Source organism: Melanaphis sacchari, unplaced genomic scaffold (assembly GCF_002803265.2).
Source record: "Melanaphis sacchari strain LSU unplaced genomic scaffold, SCAv2.0 Contig19_pilon_pilon, whole genome shotgun sequence".
NCBI classification, from domain to species: Eukaryota; Metazoa; Arthropoda; class Insecta; order Hemiptera; family Aphididae; genus Melanaphis; species Melanaphis sacchari.
In genome coordinates this window covers 988,911-1,011,527 of record NW_020270975.1, presented here as the reverse complement: position 1 = coordinate 1,011,527, position 22,617 = coordinate 988,911, and the positions used below count along the sequence as shown (strand labels likewise).

General features: G+C 33.1%; 1 protein-coding gene across 1 annotated transcript; it reads left to right on the top strand.

Moving 5' to 3' along the window:
* Positions 1-1,332: 1,332 nt before the first annotated feature.
* LOC112592979 (putative uncharacterized protein DDB_G0267716) lies at positions 1,333-21,704 on the top strand. Its single transcript, XM_025337159.1, has 5 exons — positions 1,333-1,437; positions 17,986-18,081; positions 18,208-18,365; positions 18,463-18,598; positions 18,907-21,704. The coding sequence occupies exons 2-5, from the start codon at positions 18,021-18,023 to the stop codon at positions 20,832-20,834; spliced, it is 2,283 nt and encodes a 760-aa protein (XP_025192944.1). The 5' UTR covers positions 1,333-1,437; positions 17,986-18,020; the 3' UTR covers positions 20,835-21,704.
* The last annotated feature ends 913 nt before the right edge of the window (positions 21,705-22,617 follow it).

Genomic DNA, 22,617 nt, shown 5'->3' with positions numbered 1-22,617 from the left:
CACTATTCGACTGATTGGCCTTTACTGTAAAGTGTATTTATAACTTATAAGTAAAAATTAAAAAAACTTTCTTTAGTTTTAATAAAATATAAACCTATTACAGATAAATTTATATATAAATATTATTATTTTTTATACAATTTGTATTTATGATTTGTACCGGCTTGACAGAAAAAGATTGTATACGAATGATAAAAATATGGAAATACAATAAAATACATTATACCTATAAACACTTACATTTTCAAAAAATTAACAAAAACTCTTCACAGTCTCATTATAGTACAGTGTGGCAAGAATATAGGGACGTGTAAATCTTAAATTTCACCAAAAGCAGCACCAGAAAACTCTATTTATTCAGTCACTTTTCAAAATGAAAATACAGTGCCTACTGCAACAGTGTATTATAAAATATAGACTAATACAAGAATTTTTCTATTTCGTCGGTGAAGTACCAACTTATTTTTGGTCGAAGCGAAATACAATTTGCACGCTGTAAATATGCAGAGTATCTTGAAGTATATTATTTGGTACAAGCTACACAAAATCTTGTAAACATTATTGTTCCTAAATGTGTCAATGTGCAAATACAATCGTTACAAGTTGTGCACATAAATCAATTTTAACAATAAAAAAAAAATTATTTTTAAAAAAATATTTTTGAACAAAAACGTCAAAAACCGTATAGAAACACCACAGTTGTAATAGTACCTACGACACCCATATATTATGTTTTTATGCTGCTACGGACAAAACTATATATAATAAGAATAACATGCATAATACACGTTTTATATTAAGTTATTAATCCAATACGATTCAAAATGATGAATTATCGGATTTCTACGACACAATGTGATATTATAATGAAACGATGATGGCGTTGACGACATTCGCGGGCTATACTTTTACGATTTCCTTTACAAAAGTAATGCGTGTACTACAATAATTAGCGCACAAATTGACAGCGCTATGTACAGTATGTACAAGTATATACCTAACGGGCAATAGTGCAGCATTACCTCAGTTGATCTATGATTAAACACGTTCACACATTCTTCGGCTACTTCGGTTGCAAACGATGTCCATATTATTATTTTTATTAGGTAATGGGCGCTTGCTGTTGGCATATGGGAAAAAAACGAAAACGAAATTATTTTAATAACGTTCAACACAATCGTTACGATGTCGGCGACGGTCGTGTTTTGAGATAGGTCGTGGCACGAGAGGACTTGGCCCCGCCGCGCTGCCGCTGCCGCTGAGAGTGGTGGAACCATATAGTGACCGTCGGCGAGGAGGAGAAGAAGAAGAAGAAGAAGCAGAAGGAACCCTTTGCTGCTGCTCATCATCACTTTTACCCGAACGATCTTCAGTACGTGCGCGCTGCCGGGTGAGTTTACAAATGCACTGCTGTACACGCTAAAAGGAATCACACAGGTAAAATAATTCAGAAAACATTATATTACTAATATTATTTTTATTTTTATCGATTTATGTATATATATTATATATATGTGCGTGTGTGTGTGTGTATTTAAATAAAACCTTTTAAAATTTAAAATTTAATAAATACATTTAAACTTTACTAAAATATTAGAAAAACATATTTTTTCGAGTATAAACAGTCAAAACAAAATAAAACAAAATTTTATTTATAGAATAGAAAATATTAATTTTTCTTCAATAATAGAATTTAATATAATTGTATAATTTTTTTTTTTTTTTTGAACCCGATAAAAATACAATATTTTGCGTACGATTCGTATAGCGTCGTCGTAAGAATAATATAAGTGATCACCGTGCAATTTTTTCCTTAAGTTTTTTAATCCTATTTAAAACTCGGTGCTAACAATAACAGACAATAATATTATATAGGTAAAATTTGTTTAGTCTGCGCGAGTGTATTATCGGTTTGCACATCAGTATATATTATGTTAGTATACTTGTCGCAAAAAAATAACCTGTTCGTTTAGTATAACATTTATATAATAGAATTGTCGTATACACATAATTCATCGTTTTAATATATTTATTTATTTTTGTACACAACATCCGCCGCATCTGTTTACGCGACCGTTATTATTACGACGTAGCAGAAGGAGACTTGTTGCATAATTTCTTATCGACGGTCACAATAGTCGTCGTCGTACATTATCATTATGGGACGCGTAGCTCAAATATAAAACATACTCGTATATATATTATATATACATGTACGCATGAAATAATTTTATACAATACAAGAAAACCGCGAAAGTATCACATAAAACGACCAATAACCATAATTATTAATATGTACTATGACATATCGTAGAACACTGGTCATTAGGGTCTCTGGTAAATAATATTTCTGATGACACTATAATATATTATATATTACTTTTTTATATTGCATGCGGTGTATGGATGGGTATGATAGACATTAAATTATAAAAATTTCGTTAATATAATATGCGTATACCGGTCCGACGGCTCATCAGCGTGATCGGAATACGTAATTCGATTTCGTGTACCTATATACAAATGTCAACTATAAATCTGAACCAGATGACGGTGCATTATAATAGTATAATATGATGCCGTGCGTTGACTCTACTCTGCCGCAACGGCAAAGAAGACAAAAAAAACACGATTTATTAGTTTTTGGACGCTTGTATTTTTAAAAAGTATCTTTGCGTGAGAACATAAAGAATTCATCGTTTCATCGGGTTGTTATGATAAAACTAATACCACTAATTATATCCGTCTAACTATTTAATTTTCCATGGAATTTATCGAAATCTAATGGATTTTTTATCGATTGCATTTTAGTAATTCGGCAGAACGGCATACGATGCGCATTTATTATTAAATTATGTATCTACATTACTTACCTTACCTATATAATATGCACGTAGTAGGTAGACAGCTTATTTTGATACGTATATAAGAAAACTAGTAATTTTCGGTTCTATAAAAAACAACAACGAATATACTGTTTTTTTAGTTAGTTTGAAATCTTTATGAAGATTAAAACTACGTTATACGACTGTCAATTTTCTTTAAACATAAGTACATATCTCCTTTTCAAATTGATGTATATCGTTAAATCTTTAAAACATCTGAGCAACAGTAAATACCTATATAGATTATGTAAACACGTAAAATCATTATTATACCCGGAATATATTATTATTTATGAATTTATGACATAAAATTATTATTATATTATACATAATATTATTAATATGCTGTTCTTTATGAATTTAGTTAATTAATAACATATATTTTTTTTTAATAGTAGTTTTATCGGTATACGATGCGCGATATAAATAATTATGTAAAATATTTAAATATATTATGTTTGTGTGTAATATTCTAATAGCGGTAGCCGTCATTTTGGTCAGCGCAATCGTTTCCTGTTCGATTAATTCGAATATAATGGAACTAGTTTGAAGATTACCCAAACATCTAGGTACCGCAGATCACGCGTTTACATAACACGATCGAGGCGTTGCGGTCGTTCGTATTTAAATGTGTGAGTAACCTGTGTGTGTATTTAAAACGAACAATGAGTGAACGCATATAGTCATTTCGTCAGAACGAATTAAGACAATAATAAATTTTTTTCTTCAATCGCAACTGAATCGGGTCTTCTTCTATGTATATAACATAATAATATTATATTATATTATATTTTATTGTTTGGAGTCGAACGGCAGAAACCATATTATATTTTACGCATCACATACCTATGTATACACATATATTAGGTATATTTTATATACATGACTGTAGTCTATAGAGATAGTAGAGATAATTTCATTTAAATATTATTTTAATATTCACGTGTTGTAATCTCACTGTAGTTTCAACAATACCTAATACAAATGTTGCAAATACGTTCGTTTGATTTCTGGTTATGAATATATGAATAATACCATAGCTGAGTTCATTATCGAGTAGAATACACTGTATATATTATAATAATAGTCCAAATCAACGCGATTTGTAACACAAATATAATATCGTATAGTTAGATTTGTCTACAAAATTATGTTAACATAGTACGAAGACCTCCCCCTTTCCATTTGAGAGGCAAATTCACAGTGTTCCAGTAGGTATTCAGTCAAATATCAAAGTAAACGTTTTTAATAATAATACTGTTTGTACGAGAATAATTAAAAATAGATAAAATATTTGCTTTAAAACCGTTAATATACATTATACGCATAAACGAGCACTTTAAAATTCAAAAGACGTATACTAAATAATATGATAAAAATTAATAAAAATAGTTTTTATAAAAATAAAAAATCACGGTTCTTACCCCTTATTTACATAATAATTGTATCGTTTTAAGTGTATAGTTCAGTGTTTAATGTCAACAATTTGACAATAGCATAGACTTTTTATCTGCGTATTCATCAAAAAGCGCTTATAATATAATATATAGACGATAGCCACCATTTAAAATATAGTAATTTATCTTCAAAAAATAATAGCTAAACAATAATTATTGATGATATGTTTAGGAATAAAATATGTAAAAAAAATAACTCATAGCTCATCGCGATATGCAATAGGCAAAAAAGCTATATTTTGTTAAAGTATAAGAAAGAACATATTATTATGTATTTGGACTTAAGACAAGAGAATTCAAGGATAAAACTCTGGAATTCTTAAATTAATTCACAATCTTGTTCGCACAATGAAAATTGTAATAATCGATGACGTTAAAATTCAACTAATATTATTCGTTTATACTTTCTCCTCGTTGGGTCCATGCGCGCTCGAAAATTCGATGAGTACTGCCGAATCCTATTGTTTCTTTTATAATAACTTAACATATTTGACCTACGTACAACAGAATTAACGAATGCAAATCTAAAATAAATTATCATTTTTAACGTGTGTGTATTTTGTTACATATAATTATTATGAGTACATGGCACAGTGTTGTGATACCAGGTACGACCAGCACTGTTGAAAAGTCGGTAAGAGTTCACGAAGTCGTCCTTGCAGCTAACCGACGAATGGGCGGTACGCGTGAACATTTTAAATAATATTACAATGTTATTATACGAAATGCGTGTGGGGTATAAATTAATGTGTGCTTATCTAAAAGGATGTCAACGTTAGCCTTTTTGTTCGTGATAGATTTATGATGAAATAGCTGTAAAACTGATCATCATATATTTTTTAATTTTGTGTTACTATTATTATGGCCAAATGATATTTAAACGTAATACCGTCTATATAGACGACATAACTAATTTATTAAAATGTAACTGAGAAAGTGTTCATGAGGTATATTGATATTTTTTCATCGTATGAATATAATTTTGCCTGTCTATCTGTATAAAATTTGTAATCGGTATTGTGTTCTCCTAGTTCAAAAAAGACAATAGTTACAATAAACTACAATATGAAAAATTCAAAGAGTATGCAGTAATTAGTTCATTTAACCAGTGGCGTAATTGAGAAAAAATCTAGGGTGACAAAATAATTTATTTGACATGGTCAAAACCCAGTATATTTGTATTGTTGGATTATTTGGGGAGAGGATAAAATGATACCTTTGCCTCTCACAAAATTGTCATGGGGGTAAATCCCCCCCCAAAAAAAAAATTACCCTACTGAATTTAACTACGTATAAATGTATAATATGTGTCGTCTTTTTGAAAGAAACGCGTAGGGGGTATATAGATACATTATAAAACATACGGATAAAATTATCAATAATTATTAAAATAATATGAACTATTAATATGCTAGAGTATTATACAAACAGTCTCGAACTTGTAAATCACACGGAAAGCATGTGTAAAGACAACGCACGGTGAAAAAGTAATATTATCACTGAACTAAAAAGGACGTGTTATTAATTATATTACGTGTACATATTATATGATCTCGACGTAGCTATACGTCTCTATACAAAAAAAAAAAAAAAAACAGTAAAATGCGTTTCCGCGTAATAATGAAAAACTTATTAGTATATATAAATATATAATACACAGCTAATTGGATGCATTTCCGTCTGACTTTCAAATCTTATTCGCAAAGTATAAACAATATTGTACATGCAATTATTTTTTTTTCAAAGCTAAATACGCGCGAAATATTCGTCTTATTTCAAAGCTCCAAATGCCAGCCGCTGTCGAACGTACACATATGATACATTATAATAATATTATCATCAACTCGGCGAAACGTATTGGAATTCTCTAAAATGACTCGTTCGAAAGCATTATTAATTACGTGTTAATGGTGTCGGCGGCAGCAGGTGACTCAACGATTTTTGATTTTTTTTTAGTCCGTCTGTGTTTTTCGTATTACATCGGAACACACATGTGCCATATACGCATAATAATAATATTGTACATATAGGTACTTTCTTCCGGAAAGACGCGCGCGGACGGCAGTCATTAGAGGAAAATAAGAGAAAGTGAGTCTCCTACATTATTATTGTGAACCTTTATATTTCTATATACAGATATTACATATTATATACATGTAAACCGTGAGTGCGTAGTCAAAGTGTATGTAATATTATGTATGTACACACTAGTTGTCGGGTGCTGACGGTGTCGGTTAGTTTGATTTGCAGGGGGGAAGGGTCACGGTTCGGGGTCAAACGCGCGGTTGCTATTAATATCGCAGTTCGTCACCTGTAGGTTACATATTATTATTATTATTATAATATACTGTATCGGTGAAAAAATTATGCGCGTTGTTGGTGTGTAACTCGTCGGTCACACGTTTTCGCCGGAGGAGCCGAATCGCATTGCAGTGAGAGACGAAATCGAAAGTCACCGGGGCAAAGGTCGCGACCGCATGGAAGGAGAATGAAAAAGGCAACGACGATGATTGTACCTGTATAATATTATAATACCTGTGTGCGCGCGCGCATCCGTTTTTATTATTACGTAAACGAGTAGGTTCAGAACATTCCGATCGTCGTCGGGACATGGTGGGTCGGGAAACGGCGTCGGTGGTTGGAAGTTCACGATTAGAGAGCAATAATAGCAGCGTCGTAACACGAGCTGTGCACCGATTTTATGTCGGTGTTTTAAATAATATATATACCTATATAAGAAAAACATCGTGTTTTCACATTTTTTGAATTACGAGTAGGTACTATATGTAAAACGTATGATATAGGCATAAGGAATTGAGAATTTTTCAAGGTTTTGCTCTCACGTATATATAAGGGACACGACATGATCATGCTCGTCATACTAAATAATGACCATCATCCAAGAGTTTTCGGCATCAGTTTTTTTTTTTTTGCTTTTCTTACTTTTGCAGGACGCTAGTACCGTCGCACGACGAAGATCGTTAAACCGTATACTGTAGCAGGTTCCGTTCGATCATCGTAACGATCAACTAGCTCGGAAACGTGTAATCTGTGCAACGGCTGCGCTAATGCGATCAGTATAATATAACACGCGGTATAACTATAGTTTCACTGATCATCTCAAATCACCCACATAATAAATAATATAATTTTTTTTTTTTTGCTTTTTATGACCAGTCTACGTAATACCCACTTATATTTTATGTACGATAACGAGTGTTAACGAAACAATATATTATGTATAGTTTGTCTTTACAACGCGACACGACAAACCGTGAGAACAGTATGCCTACAATATAATAATATGATATATAGTAACAATAAAAATCATACAATAAAATTTAAAGTATAATATGTAGACTAATATATAGGTTATAGAACTGTGTAGGTATAGTTACATTTTCACAAGTGATCTTCGTGAACGTATGGAAATATGGAAATTCAAAAAATGTTCGAACGGACTCGGTTAAGTTTATAACAGAGCGTTATATTTTGAACGCAACAAAAAATAATTTGCTATTAAACTTGCCTTTTTTGAACACGAAATGTAAGTAGGTATATTTATATTATTATTCAACACCTCTGTTAATGCTCGAATAATATTGATGTCGCTTTCGCTTTAGTGAAGTAAGTATACTTTTGAACTATGAACAACCATGATTTATATAATATGCTCCGCTGCAAGAAGGAAATACATATTTATGTACAATTTATAATCGAATACAAATCAAATAATCATTAATAACAAAAAAGAAAATATAAATATAAAAAAATGATGGGTTTAAGACAGCATTAACCTTTCTATGACTTAGAAAACCACAGCCACGTGTTGAAGTAGGTATAATAAATATAATACCAAGAATTCTCCCCCCTTCGCCAACAACCACTAAGCGATGCGCGCGACCAGATAAAAATCAAATATAATGATATACCTATATATGTATATACGTAAATATTGTGCCAAATCCGTCGTCATTTTAATTTTTCATATATCCGACTATCGTTGTTTCGAAATGTACGTAATCAGCAATAATGTAACATACAATCACTAATCCCACTCACTGCAGCAGAGTATACGTATATCACATATCATACCGTACGATCTATACGAATATATCGGGAGTTCAGAATAGATTTTCAAAATTAGTGAGCCTATTAAAAAACGTTATTTTGTGTTACGCAATCATACGACATGTTAAACATAAATTGAAGAACATTACATATAATAGGTTGTACAGACATTGCATATATTAGTATATATTATCATACTATAATTTTTGAGATTATATTCTTTCATACTACATATGATCAAATGCTATTTTTAAGTTGACGACTTATCGCGCACCCCGATAGACTATCGGCAATAGTCCAATCACGATATCTCTCCTCATATTTGAAATTGTAATAATATGTATAAATTCTTATGTTCCATGAATACTAGATTTAAAAACGAATTAGACTCCTGTTCTATATTTATAGGGCAATGATATAATAATTATTTTTGTCCTAACCATGTCAAAAAAGGTTAGTTTTTTATGTTTTAAAATTATTTATGAATATTTGTAGTCTTTTAGTTGCATTCATTTTCATTATCAGTTTATCATAAATCATAATAAAATTATACATAAAATACCAACTTATTAAAACTTTTTGACTTAAGCAATATTAACGTCGTGCATTCGAACTTTCAACTTTCAGCGGTTCGTTAGTAAACGCTAATTGGAAGACCGATTGTCATCTTTGTGACTATCGGGTTGTGTGTCATCATCGCGACCGTATCCGTAAACGACGGCGGCATTTTTTTGATCTTCCTTTCTCTGCGGCCATCGCCACTATCACCTCCACCGCCACTACCACCACTCGTAATTCGCCACAGGATATTTGCACTTGATCTCTCCCTGCATCTTTCCATTCTCTGAAATACAAATCGGTTCACTTTTGTCCGGTAAATCATAACATTATTATATGTTAGCGGAGTATGTTTATGAGATTGTACAATATTCAACATAAAAAGTTTAATACAAAGAAGACAAGCGAGTAACTTTGAAATTAATTTTACTTCTAAATGTAAGCAGAAGCTATGATATATATAGGTAAAGTACCTATTACTTTTCTAGTTTTCACGTAGGTACATGAAATAGTTATAAAAATAATATAGTGTAAAAATAGTGTCTATAATTAAATAAAAAACATTTCTATTCTCGCGTTCGCTAAACAGTATCTTCTAATTCGCAATAAAAACGCGCTCATTTTACACTACCATTGCATATTATATTTTATGGGTACCCACATAATGCTCATGAATATATACAGTAAAAGAGTATGACGACAACGAAAACAAGCACGCACAGACTTTCCCTCTCGCCCAAACACGTATATCCGCACATAAAAGGCAACTAAAGCAAAACATTGACCGTTTAACTCGCAACTGGCATTTCCGATCGGAAATGATAACAATATATAACAATATCATTACGGCGCGATTCCGCGTGACGAACGGAAATCGGACTTCAGTTTAAATATCGAGACATCGAGTATAAATTATTGTTAACTGTTGCTTGGTAATTTATATTGGTACACCAATAACATTATTTTAAATTCCACAACAATAAGAGCCGGAAAATATTCAGTTCAAAATAGTTACTTAGCGTGACGATGCAACGCACGATTCGGAACAAAAATACTAATGCAATACTCGTAATATTGAAAAAAAAAATTTTTGAAATTACTTCCTCCACACGTGTACATTGGGTTTATAGTATACGTGCGTTCGTTTAACTATTTTTTTAATGTTTAAAAATCTTAAGACACAACAATTTATACGACGGCCTTTAAATATAGGTATACACTACAATTGTTTTGATTAATCCAAACAAAAAATCCATACAATAATAATAATAATAACTAGGGTTAAAAAATGCGCATTCGTTATACGAAAAAAAACAGACATAATTGCATACGACACGAACCCTGCCAGTGTGCCATATGCATACAACGTGTTTATATTTCGTGATATAATTAGGTACGACGCGTGCTCGGGATCGAAAAACGTATCACCCACGGTCCGAGATCAGAGGTCACAGCATCCGAGAAACACAAGTCCTTGTGAAAATTCAAACGAGTTTATTATTATTTTTTTTTTTCAATTTTAAGAACGCATCTGCACTGCATCACACGCGCCGCCGACACGAAAGTCGCGTTCGTGAACTCCCGCTCACCGGCACCGCACCATTAACGAATATAATAATAATTGTAACAACAGTAATAATAATAATATAATGTAGGTTAGACGAGTGTTACAATACGACGATGTCAGTGCATATTATACTCTGGTGTACTCAATATTTTATATTACATTTATAGATCGAGGTATCTGCGTGATGGCAGTGTTTTCGAGCCGGGCGACCTCGGCCGCGTGCAAAACATGCAGGGACAACCTTCTGCGACCAATGCCACACGCGCTATATATATATAATAATATTGTGTACAATACGTATAGTGTTTGCGAATTCTCACGCCAACTCGAATTCAAAATTCTCGAAAAATAAATGTAACATTATAATATTAATACCGGCCGTCTGATACCTCTATCGGCTCTATCCTACGTATTGTGTACCGATAGGTATTCCCGATGCGTATAACAATACGATCGCATTATCGTATAAGTAGGTATATTATTATTATTATTATTATTATTATTATCCTGATATCAATATATACGCGACCGAGACGACGGATTCAATGAATACTAAAATATTACAGCAATATCGTCTAAACGAAAGAAAAAACGCGAGACGGTATTGTAATGCGTGTTGTATATGTGCAGAGCAAGAGAGACGGCGGACGAAACAATGGACCGCCCGAACGTATTTGTACCGCGTTCGTCGTCAATAATGACGTTGGTGATGCGTTTCACCGGTTTCGGGCGCGTTATCGTTGCACGTGGCCGACCTTGATATAGATGCGCACGGACGTATAAAATGTATAATGTTATATAAAATACGCTTACACGTTATCATTGTAATAATTACACGGTGTCGTCGTCGTTCGTTTTCGTCGTGATTTCGGGTGGAAAAGGTTAAGAGTTAAAACGCGTACCTACACAAAATAAAGTGCTCGCGCGCGTGGAACGATTGTATAACAATAATGTTCTACTATTATTATTATCACACACACACACACACACACACATATATATATTGTTTTTGAAACGTAATATAATGTGTATTAAAACGACGTTCCGATTGTGATAATAAAAAAATAATAATGTTATCAGAACGATAATATCGAGAATCCGCGACGGCGGCGGCGGCCCCGGTATACGAAGGCTACGATGTTTATATATTATTACAATAATATTATTAGGTATATATATATATAAACATGCAGCTGTAGGTATGCGGCCTACTTTGAGCACGGTCGAGTCCTTGCACCGCCGCCGGTCGGATCATCTCCGTTCTTAATGTGGGAACTCGCAGTTGGGTAATCAGACCCGTTGAATTTCGCAATTTGTGCTTGTTTAAAGTGCCATCCGTTTTCCACCTTCCGCGGAGCGGTTCACACACGCGAGCGCCCCGATGTTTATTGTTGCGGTGAAAGTGACGAGTTTTCGTGCCAGTTCGCGCGCGCTGTTTTCCCGCCGCCGGCCGTCGTGCCTTGGTGATCCAGCAACACTAGCAAGTCGTACCCGACTTAATGCCTTTAAAGCTACACAATGTAATTATCTCAGTATGCGGTTCTGATAAACTTCCAAAGTATAGTGGAAGAACTTCCGGTCGTTTCACAAACCCATCTCACACCACCGTGATGTTCTACCCTCAGGTCGACTTACCCTTCGATCATACCTTGTTAGTTTTATTTTTTTTTTGACCTTTAATCACATCAAGTAATATTTGTCTATGAAGTTTTTCGATGTATCAGTTGATTTTGAATATACCCGCAAATAAAATCAAATTTAGAAATTAAATATTACAATATTTTATTTGTGTTATGATATGTTATAATACTATCAATGATTTTGGATAAATTAATAATAATAATTTATCTGAAATTACTGTCTTCACCACTAAATTCAAATATTATACTCAATCGTTGACCATTTATTAAATCCACGTAGTATAGGTTTTGTTGATTATGGATTTTTTTTTTTTTTAATTTGTCTATTATTGATCTAAATAATTATATTTTTTATGAATTATTTCAACAAGACAATAAATTATGTTTGCTTATCATTTAAAAAAAAAAAAAACCTTTATTTTGATAGTACATTTATTTTTCACTGTGTGCAATATGTATAAACACACTTATATGACGTATAGAATTAATGAGCAATTGGACTATACTTCAGTGTTCTTCAATAACTCTTAGACGTAAGTACTCTTGACGTTGTTTTTCGGAGAAAGGTTAAAATTGTCTATTACTACGTACGGGTCGACCACTATCAATCACAGTCAGTTATTTCTGATTAAGTCCGCCTGTCCGTACTATATGAGTGAGAGTATATCGTCTATAGAAATGAGGAGTAATAATAGTATAATCTCTAATATAATAATCTCTATAGATCTGTTTTCGTTGAAAATATACAGTAATTCGTGAATACAGTGCATAATATGTCGTATACTCGTATATTTACATCACGTTTGGTACAAATCAATTAATTTCTGAACGAATTTGCAAACATTAACACACAAAATATATTTATATATTTTTTAGTTAATTTTAACTTATTCAATCATTATTATTTCGTTTCAAAATCGTCCAATAGGTAACTTACATAGCATATGTTAATGCTTTATTATATTAACATTGGTATACCTATACCTATATATATATATATTATATTTTTATTTGTAACTTTAAATTAATACCTATATAGTATAATATACTAACCATGAATATTATTCGTTGAGAGTTATTGAGACCTATTTCATTTTATCGATGAATATCTAAAATATATTTCAGAGAATTTTTATTTTATTTCTGTTTTTTCCATATATTATTTTGTTAAAAAGCGATTCAATAAGATAATTATTATCAAATAAAACCGCATTCATGGAATTACGAAATTTAAGAAAAAAACAAATATACCTATATAACACTTCACGATTTATTTCATAAGCCATAATCGTTCTCATTTGATTGTGGACGCGCTGTATAATCGTAGTATATACACAGATGAAATCAGTTGTGCATATATACGATACATAATACTGTTATGGTAGATACCTATACATATATATATATATATCGACGAGACGAATTATAAAATCAAATTCTTCAATTATTCGGAATAAACTGTACGGTAACAACATGTTTTTATACCTCGAACTACGTGACGAAACGCATAATATACATACACTTAGGTAACAACTAACAACACGCGTTTAAGTCACCCGCGCCATCGGTCATCGCCATAATAATTATAAATGTAAAACGGTTGACCCACCAATGATGACCGCATCGTATTATATGTAGGTTATAGGTATGACTGGTGTGAGGCATAATATTCCAAACCACGTGAATTTATTCAATGCGGTGGTGAGTTGTAAGAGTAGGACAAATATTATATACACATATTTGATTATCAGAGCTACGAATTTAAATATTTTACACAGTAAAATCTGTTGTAAATATGAGCATGCTCTTATGATAATTTATATGTTGTAAAAATGAATCAAATAATTATTTTTATTAAAAAAATATATTATGCTCTAAAATTCCCAAAATATGTTAATCAGATTTTTATATTTTCAATAGTAGTGCTAGTGTTAACGTTAAGACAAGTAGATACTGATCAAACTATTGATTCCAAAATAATGATAAATAAAATATTGTAAATGAATTAGATCCATTTTAGCCCGCGACCATTTGTAATTTGTATTTAGTTTATGTATCTAACTTTCATTGCATACAAGTATATGCACGTTCCAATCGCAATATAAAAAACCTCAATCCATATAATAGCTCATACAATAATATAATATATTTATACTAATATTTACGTTATTGTATACGACTGTTATGCTCGCGAATCGATACGGTCCTCTATACCATAGCTAATCGTTAAACCGAATAATAATTGCCAAATACCGCCGCTGCGCATTATTATTATAGCCGTGTCGTATAATTTATAAGTTTTATCATACTCTTTATTTTAATCTCGCAAACGTGGGCGCTTCAATAGCTCAAAATTTATTGACTCCTACAATGAGCTGATAAAAATAAAAAATAAAATTATACATTAATCGAGCGACCACTGTATTATAATAATATTATTATATAGCGTCATTAGACACGACGACGCAAGGCAGGTGAAAGTGCATCTGTGACGGTGGCAAACTGCAGATATTGCGGCAATAGTTTTACCTGTGTATATATTATATATATATATATATATATATATATCACATATATGATATAAAATTATGATAATAATATGTAGGCGTGCAGAGCCCGATACATGTGCGCATCTTGTACGTGAAAAATAATCTATTAAGTCAAAAAATATTAAAATCGAATTCTCGTACGATTGAACATGTACGACGACAATACGAATAAAATTAGCAAACCTTGTGCAACCAGAGATAACAATACACTGGCTGTACTATATGTATAGCACGATATATGATGATAATAATAATAATAATACATTTCAGTACACGCATAACATTTGGGGCCGAGATATCTGTTCAGAAATCGCGTTTGATCTATATTTAAAGGTTTCTGGGGATAAACACCACCTATTAAATTGTAGTTTTTAGTAGTTCTCGATTACGACGACGACGATAGACTGACGCATAATACTTTAAATCATTTAATCCCGCGTTTGATCTAACACGTCGATGTCGTTGTCGTTGACCGTTGTAGCCTATATGATCGATCAGATCCCATATAAGCGATTTTCGTCTTCCACCGATCTACTCTGACGATCAAACACTAAGTAAATACATCATGACGTATAAAATACAAATATTGAAATATACATAATATTAGTTTGATATTATATTGCAGGATATGGTATCTACAGATATAGACACTGATTGAAGTGACTACAGCGTATAATAAAATATTATTCTATATCGGATTGAAAAGCATGTAACTATAGTTACTAGACTAATAATTATAACATCTTAATAGTGGAATGTCGTTGGTAAATTTGTGGGTACGGCGGATCATTCATATTTATTTAAATATAGACAATACTCGTCATTATAATATACTTACAACCGTAACCATGCAATCGCGAGTAAATCAGACAGTCTCTTTCAACTTTCGTTATAATATATATCCACATAAAACGATCATCAATTACATCCTTATCATTCTGACACTCAGTATCATATGTCAATTATATATATATATTTATGTAGCACTTTAGCTGGTATAATTATAATGTTTATGTATATATATATTTATTAATTTTTAAATATACGACATTATTTTCTAAGCACGCTTTTACGTTCGCTATAATAGAAGTCTGCTTTTGTCGAAACGTTATTATAATATATTAATATGTATTCCATTCTTCATTTTGCAGCAGTTATTGTGATAAATAATAATGCACTCGTGCTCGAGTTGGCCAATTATTATATTATTTTATTTCAACAGCCGACGACTACATTTCGTGTTTAATATAGTATAAACACGAAGGTTATGCGAGGGAATGTTTTTCTGTTTTTTTTCCTTTTCAGTAAAATATCTCATTGCAATAATGCGTGTTTACTATTTTAATACCATGATCTGTTCATGTTTTATTTTATTTTTGAACAAAATAGAAAATACTTGTATAAATAAATAGATTAATATAATGTGCTCCGAGCTAAACAATAATGAACATAAATAGCACTTAGTACGTTACAAAATAGTTTGATTTGGAATAATGGTTTAATGTACAACAATATTACTATTTATTCCTATAACTTTAATCCATACGATCTCATATTTTAACTAGGTAACGTAAGAAAAAAATGCATTTAAAAAACCATTTAATCTCCTTCAAATCATTTTCCAAATGCCTGCATCGAAGCATACTTTCTGATTCTTCGGAAATTGTGCAATGGTATATTATAATTTATTATTAATTTATTAATGTATACATTGTAGTTATAATAATTATATGTACAGTCATTGAGAAATAATTATCTGATCGTCACATGTATATATCATTTCTTCTAATTCAGTTTTGTTCAACGTTAAGGTCTGATTAAGAAAATAATATTATTGTTACCTATTCTATACAGTATTATTAACTAATAGCCGCAGCGATGTGAAATCCGTTAGTCCGGCACTGGGTAATTTCAAATCATTCGGGGACTTGAGACGACGAAATAACATAAAAATATCATTATGGGAGCTGTTATTGTAAAATATTACCGCGAAGGATTTTATTCCTGCGGCGGGTCCTGAGCTCGGTGACCCTGGGGGGGTCGGGTTCGTGACTGGCGCGAGCGTTCTCACGGTACTATATAGAAGACGCCCGCCCGCAATCCGTTCGTCGTGACGATCTTGTCTTCTCTTCGTCGACGGCGACGACGGGTGCTATTCGATCGATAAATAGATCTCCAAGCTACACATATTATTATATAACATTAATAATTGCGACGACTACGGTGACTATACACTAAAGATTCCATTCGCGATTTCGTTCGGGAAATTTTGCGCAGGATCTATACGAATCGACCTTTTGCCTCTATCCGCCGAACGCGGAATTTGCGCAGGCCATAGCGGATATAGCTTGTAAATCTGTCGGAAACGATGACTCGACTCGGATCACACGATCAATGATCGCGTGTTGTTTTTACTAATTTCTTATTCGCGTTTTAATCTCTTCTTCGTGCTCCGTCTATTCATAATCTTTATATAAACCAGTTTCGCGTCGATTATTATGCGTGCCTATATAACATGTATTATGTACTTAGCTATATGTACCGGACGACCGTGACATTTGAAACGCGACATTTCCCATAGCGTATCTGTTTGATTTTTTTTTTTTTTTTTTTACGTTTTTCGATTCATCGCCTGACGCACGCTCGCGAACTTTCGGTACGGATGTAGTGTTGTTCAAAAGGTGAAAGCTTCGATGACAATGACGACGACGACCACAACTATTAACGATCAATGATGCAATCGTAATAGATAAAAACAATACGAAAAACGTAGGAGTATTTTTATACGCCTTGCTCATGCTACACGACAGTCACATGTCGATGGCGTACATCGAAGAAGACTCGCGCCGGTATGTTATATAATGGCAGCCACTCCGGTTCTATTGTTATGCAATTATAATCGACGGCTGTTGGTCTTCGATCCTCTCCGAAAATGAAACATATATTATTTATTTATACGTAATTATATTCATAAACGAGAATTGCGGCGGCAATTCGTCTCGTGTATCGTACGGTATGTTGGTATGCCGAGTAATATAATGTTACGACACTGGGAATTGCTATCGATGTTTAGCGCGAGTCACATTATGGTTATAATATGGATAAAACGTTTAAATAATAATAAAAAATTACATCCTCAATCCGTTGGCTGTGTCGTATAGTAATAATATATTACGCGAACGCAGCGGTGGCGGTTTACCTTTCACATTTTTGCGTACATTAATAATTCATCTGCTGTTATATTTTAACGTGTTTCAGATATTATATATTGATAATACAGAAATATATACGTCATGTTGTCCAATTATATGATGGCGGCTATCAAAACTTGGACGTTCCTCACGTTGTTTGCCTGTAATTATTGTTTTTGTGATAATATTATATTAAAAATAACGATTGTGACGTTTACCTAAGTCTAACGTCACGTATCAAAGCTATTTTATTAAAATACGTCGATGCACTCGTTTCTTACACATACAGGTGTGGTGTATGGTCAGAGAAAACCACCGAATTACCAGCAAAATGAAATGCCGCCGACCAGTTTCAGCTGCAAAGACAAAATCGTGGGCGGATACTACGCAGACCCCGAAACGTCTTGTCAAATGTTCCATGTCTGTGTGAACGTCGTCGGTACTGGGGTGAGTAGAAGGCAGTGGATTTTTTTCCGTCATATTATTAATACTAAAGCCGCCATGATTTACACAAAATCGACGACCTATAATATCTCGTTTATAGGTTCAAGATTTCCGGTTTTTATGCCCAAACAACACAGCGTTTGACCAAGAGAATCAGATCTGCGACGACTGGTATAACATCGATTGCGAAGCGGCCACGTTGTATTACAGCGATAATTTCGACTTGTATAAACTCGGTAAGTACCTAGGCATTGGTTCATAAAAATTGATTTCAGCTTTATAAATTTCTATAATACATTTCACATTGAAATTAATTCAAAGTTGGTAAATGCGATAATACAACTAAAATATATTATGGTTAAATATTAAGTTAAACATTTTTATCTGAATAAAATCTCAATATTTATTTGTGTTTGGTTTATGGTTACAATATAATTAAAAATATTAACAAATTATTTAAATTATCTAAAAAATATTCAAATACTTAAATAATAGTTTTAACTGAGAACCAATTTAAAATACTAATCGATAAATGTTCGCACAGGTTTCAGCGGAGCTCCGACCACATCGGGTAAAGCTACACCAATACCGTTGGGCCCATCCAGCGCATCACCAAACGGAGTAGCCCGCCCACAACCCAGTCCCAGGAGACCTTCACTATCTGCCCCTGTCAACAACGCTGTGTCCGAAAACGACGACGACTATTACTTACAGAGGAGTGATTCCACGGATAGTCGGTTACAACACGACCTCTTGCGGGGCAGTAGCTCGGGCAATTTCTTCAGCAATAAGAACAGGGGTGTCGAAAACCCAGACGACTACGACGATAGCCGGATAGTTGTTTCATCTAAAGACGTGCCGAAGAAAAACACTAAAGCGCCGTTCAGGAAACTGTTAACAGGCAAAAAACCGGTTGCCGAATCAATAACGGGTGCTCCGAGTACCACTTCCGGCATCACCAGTACTACCGTTGCTGCCACCACCATCACCAGCACAAGCACAGTCAGGCAGCCTAATTACAAGCCGACCACGTACCGTAGCAAGGACCGCGGCCGTGTAAACTACAAGACGTACTTAGACAAACAAACCAAAGCTGACGAATTTGACTATCAAAAAGTGGCCAAGCCCACCACTATCCAGTCTACAACGTTCGCTCCATCGACTGGTAATACATATAACAGACAACCGACCGTGACCGTCGCTACCGTTGACAACACTTATCAGACCACACAGGTAACCAATGCCGTGCAACAAAATAATCGGCCGAAAAATAACGATTTCCTGCGCATCGCACCAGCAAACAACAATAACAACAACAACAACGGCGGATTCCAGTCAGCCCGGATCAATGTAACACCTCCAACCAACAACTTCCAGACGAATAATGCGTTCCGTACGGCAAACGATCAAGCTCAAAATTTTGAACAAAATGTGGTCAACTATAATCAAGGCTTCCAATCGGACAAAACTACTTATTCTACAACTCCACAAAACTTAAACCCAGCAAACTTCCAGTCTGACAAGATCTTCACGACAACACAAAAATACATCCAAAACCCGACAACTAACACCTTCCAACAACAGAGTGGTAACACGTTCCAACCAGGAAATAATTTTCAATCTATAAACAATTTCCAGCAACCCAACAACTTCCAGCAACCCAACAATTTCCAGCAAGTTAATAATTTCCAGCAAGCCAATAACTTCCAGCAACCCAACAATTTCCAGCAAGCCAACACTTTCCAACCAGCCAACAATTTCCAGCAAGCCAACACTTTCCAACCAGCTAACAATTTCCAGCAAACCAACACTTTCCAACCGGCTAACAATTTCCAGACCGTGACTCCTACTACACAAAAGTATAATTCGTATCAGCCGTCGTCACCGATCGCATATCAACAGACCACAAACGTGTTCCAGTCATCGACACCGTACAACGTGGGAAACTCGTTCCAACAGCAACAACAGCAATCATCCCAGCAACCAAAATTCCAATCCACCACCGAGCACTTCTCTAAAGACTTCAAAGCGAAGTTTGACCCGTACAACAGTTACCACCAGAGTACAAACGAGGAGGCGGGTGAAACGCTGAAGACTGCTCCTAGCACGAATCTGAGGCCGAGCGAACTCAACGCCCTTATCCAGCCAAAACCTAAGTCGATAAACGCAACGCTGTCGGTCGGATTTAGTTTTAACAAGTTGGATGGCGGAATTGCCAAGTCCACTGTCATCGTACCGACACCGACCACACAAAAGCCGAGGCCTTTCACCACGCAACAGCCCTCTTCGACGACGCAATTTGTCCCCGCCAGTTCAACCGCGGCTTTCGTGACCGCAAAACCGACTGGCAGTGCCAAAAAGGCCGTTACCAAAGACAAGGACTCGTCGTACGATTATGCGTACTACGACGACAGCAACCATAACGATTACACCGACGTGGTGCCCGAAGACTTTTCCAGAATTCACAACTAACAAATTTTAAAATACACCCCCCTCAACAAACTTTCAAAAGCCTTTAATGTGTAAGTTTTTTGTAAATAAATCGTAGGTTTACGTCTAAAATATAATATTATAAAATTTTAAATAAAATTACGTTATAATCGTATAAATTTTTCGACTACGCGAAGCAAATTCTTCAGTGCCAATCAACTCTACGACGTTGTCATATTATACTACGACACATCGGTCAAATGTAGATTTCGAGCAGACTTGGGAAGTTTAACCGAACAACTTCCAAGAAGTCCAGCAAGTCTTGTTAAAGTATTCGTCTTGCATTACCCTAAGAAAACTCCTCGAACTACCAGTAATCATTCAAGTGCCAATTTTAGTACTCAGTAAATTTCGGCAAGTATGACTGGAGTATTGGATGGTTTACTGCGTCCAGTTATCGGTTAACAATCGAATGTGCCAGATATATGGCAGTAGTGTGCGATAAATATTACCTTTTTATTTTTTTTTCAGCAGAATATATATATGTATTTTTCAAATGACTGCTAACTTATTTTATTGGTTTTAAACAAAATATTATTTTTATCGTATTTCTCTTGGACTTATGAATAAAAACAAAAAAATCGGATTAAATAAACGCAGCAAAATATGGATAAAATGCAGTAAATACTTAAGAAAAATAAAAAGTCATCGTACAACAGCAGAAGCTGAAAAACTTTTTTTAATAAGTATTATTAATTATAATTAATTATTAAGCTTCTGTCGACATCTAAAATTAATCAGTGTTAAAATTTAACTAAAAATATATGTTTTGTATAATAATAAAGTAAAAAATTTTTATAATATCTCATTCGTATAGAGTGTCATTGTAAAAATTAGCCTTACAACCTATTGTTAATTAATATTTAAAATGATAAGTACATTTGATTTTTGTATGAATGTTTTGTAATTTAGAAATAAAATTATTCTTTCCTGTGATTTTATTTATAATTTTTTATACTGACCATTACCTTGAATTTTTATAATACATGGTATTTAGATTTTGAGCGCAACAAAAAAAAAAATTCCTATAGGTATGGCTGTTATGTAATACAATTAATTCAAAATCTAATAATTTAAATGATATTCAACCTATTTAATCTATATGAGTATAATTACGTCATAATTTATTGATTTTGAAAATGTTGAGTATTTCAAAAAAATCTTTATGAAAGTTCTTAGACAATTTAATTATAACAAATGCCTATAAAAAGTTAAAAATTGAACTAAATATTTTTAAAACGTCCTTGTGCAAGAAATATAATAGTTTCAGTAATAGTAAATTGTTTTATGCTTTTAAAATTATTTATGTTTTGAAAATTACTTGACAATAACAAATAATATTATTTCCCAAAATAATTTCAAATTTTTCGCGATTTTGCCAAGTTCTTATTGTTTTTAAATGAATACATGCAGTGAAAATTTCACGAAACTTGTCATCGGTGGACGCTGCAGACAATCAACAAGATATATTAAATATGCTCTATTGCAATAACGGAAATTATTATTATCGAAAATAATATCAACTTTTCCAATGATTTTTATTAAACTAAAAACTAAAAATAATTAATAATAATATAATATATAATAAATAAAAAATAAACCATATCATATATTTTACTGCAAAATAATTTTATATTCCATAAAATTACTTAGATAGGTATCATAAGTATGGTTGTAGAGTAGAAATATTAAAAAAATAAATTGTCGATATTTAGAATGTATATTGCCCGAATAGTTTATTTGTGACCAGAGCTCGGAAGTTATA

What these genes read in the sequence shown, in the direction of transcription:
- LOC112592979 (XM_025337159.1), top strand. Translation starts at nt 18,021, where the DNA reads ATGTTGTCCAATTATATGATGGCGGCTATCAAAACTTGGACGTTCCTC. An exon ending in TGAACGTCGTCGGTACTGGG is followed by an intron (nt 18,366 to 18,462) that starts GTGAGTAGAAGG and finishes TCTCGTTTATAG; the next exon opens with GTTCAAGATTTCCGGTTTTT. An exon ending in TTTCGACTTGTATAAACTCG is followed by an intron (nt 18,599 to 18,906) that starts GTAAGTACCTAG and finishes ATGTTCGCACAG; the next exon opens with GTTTCAGCGGAGCTCCGACC.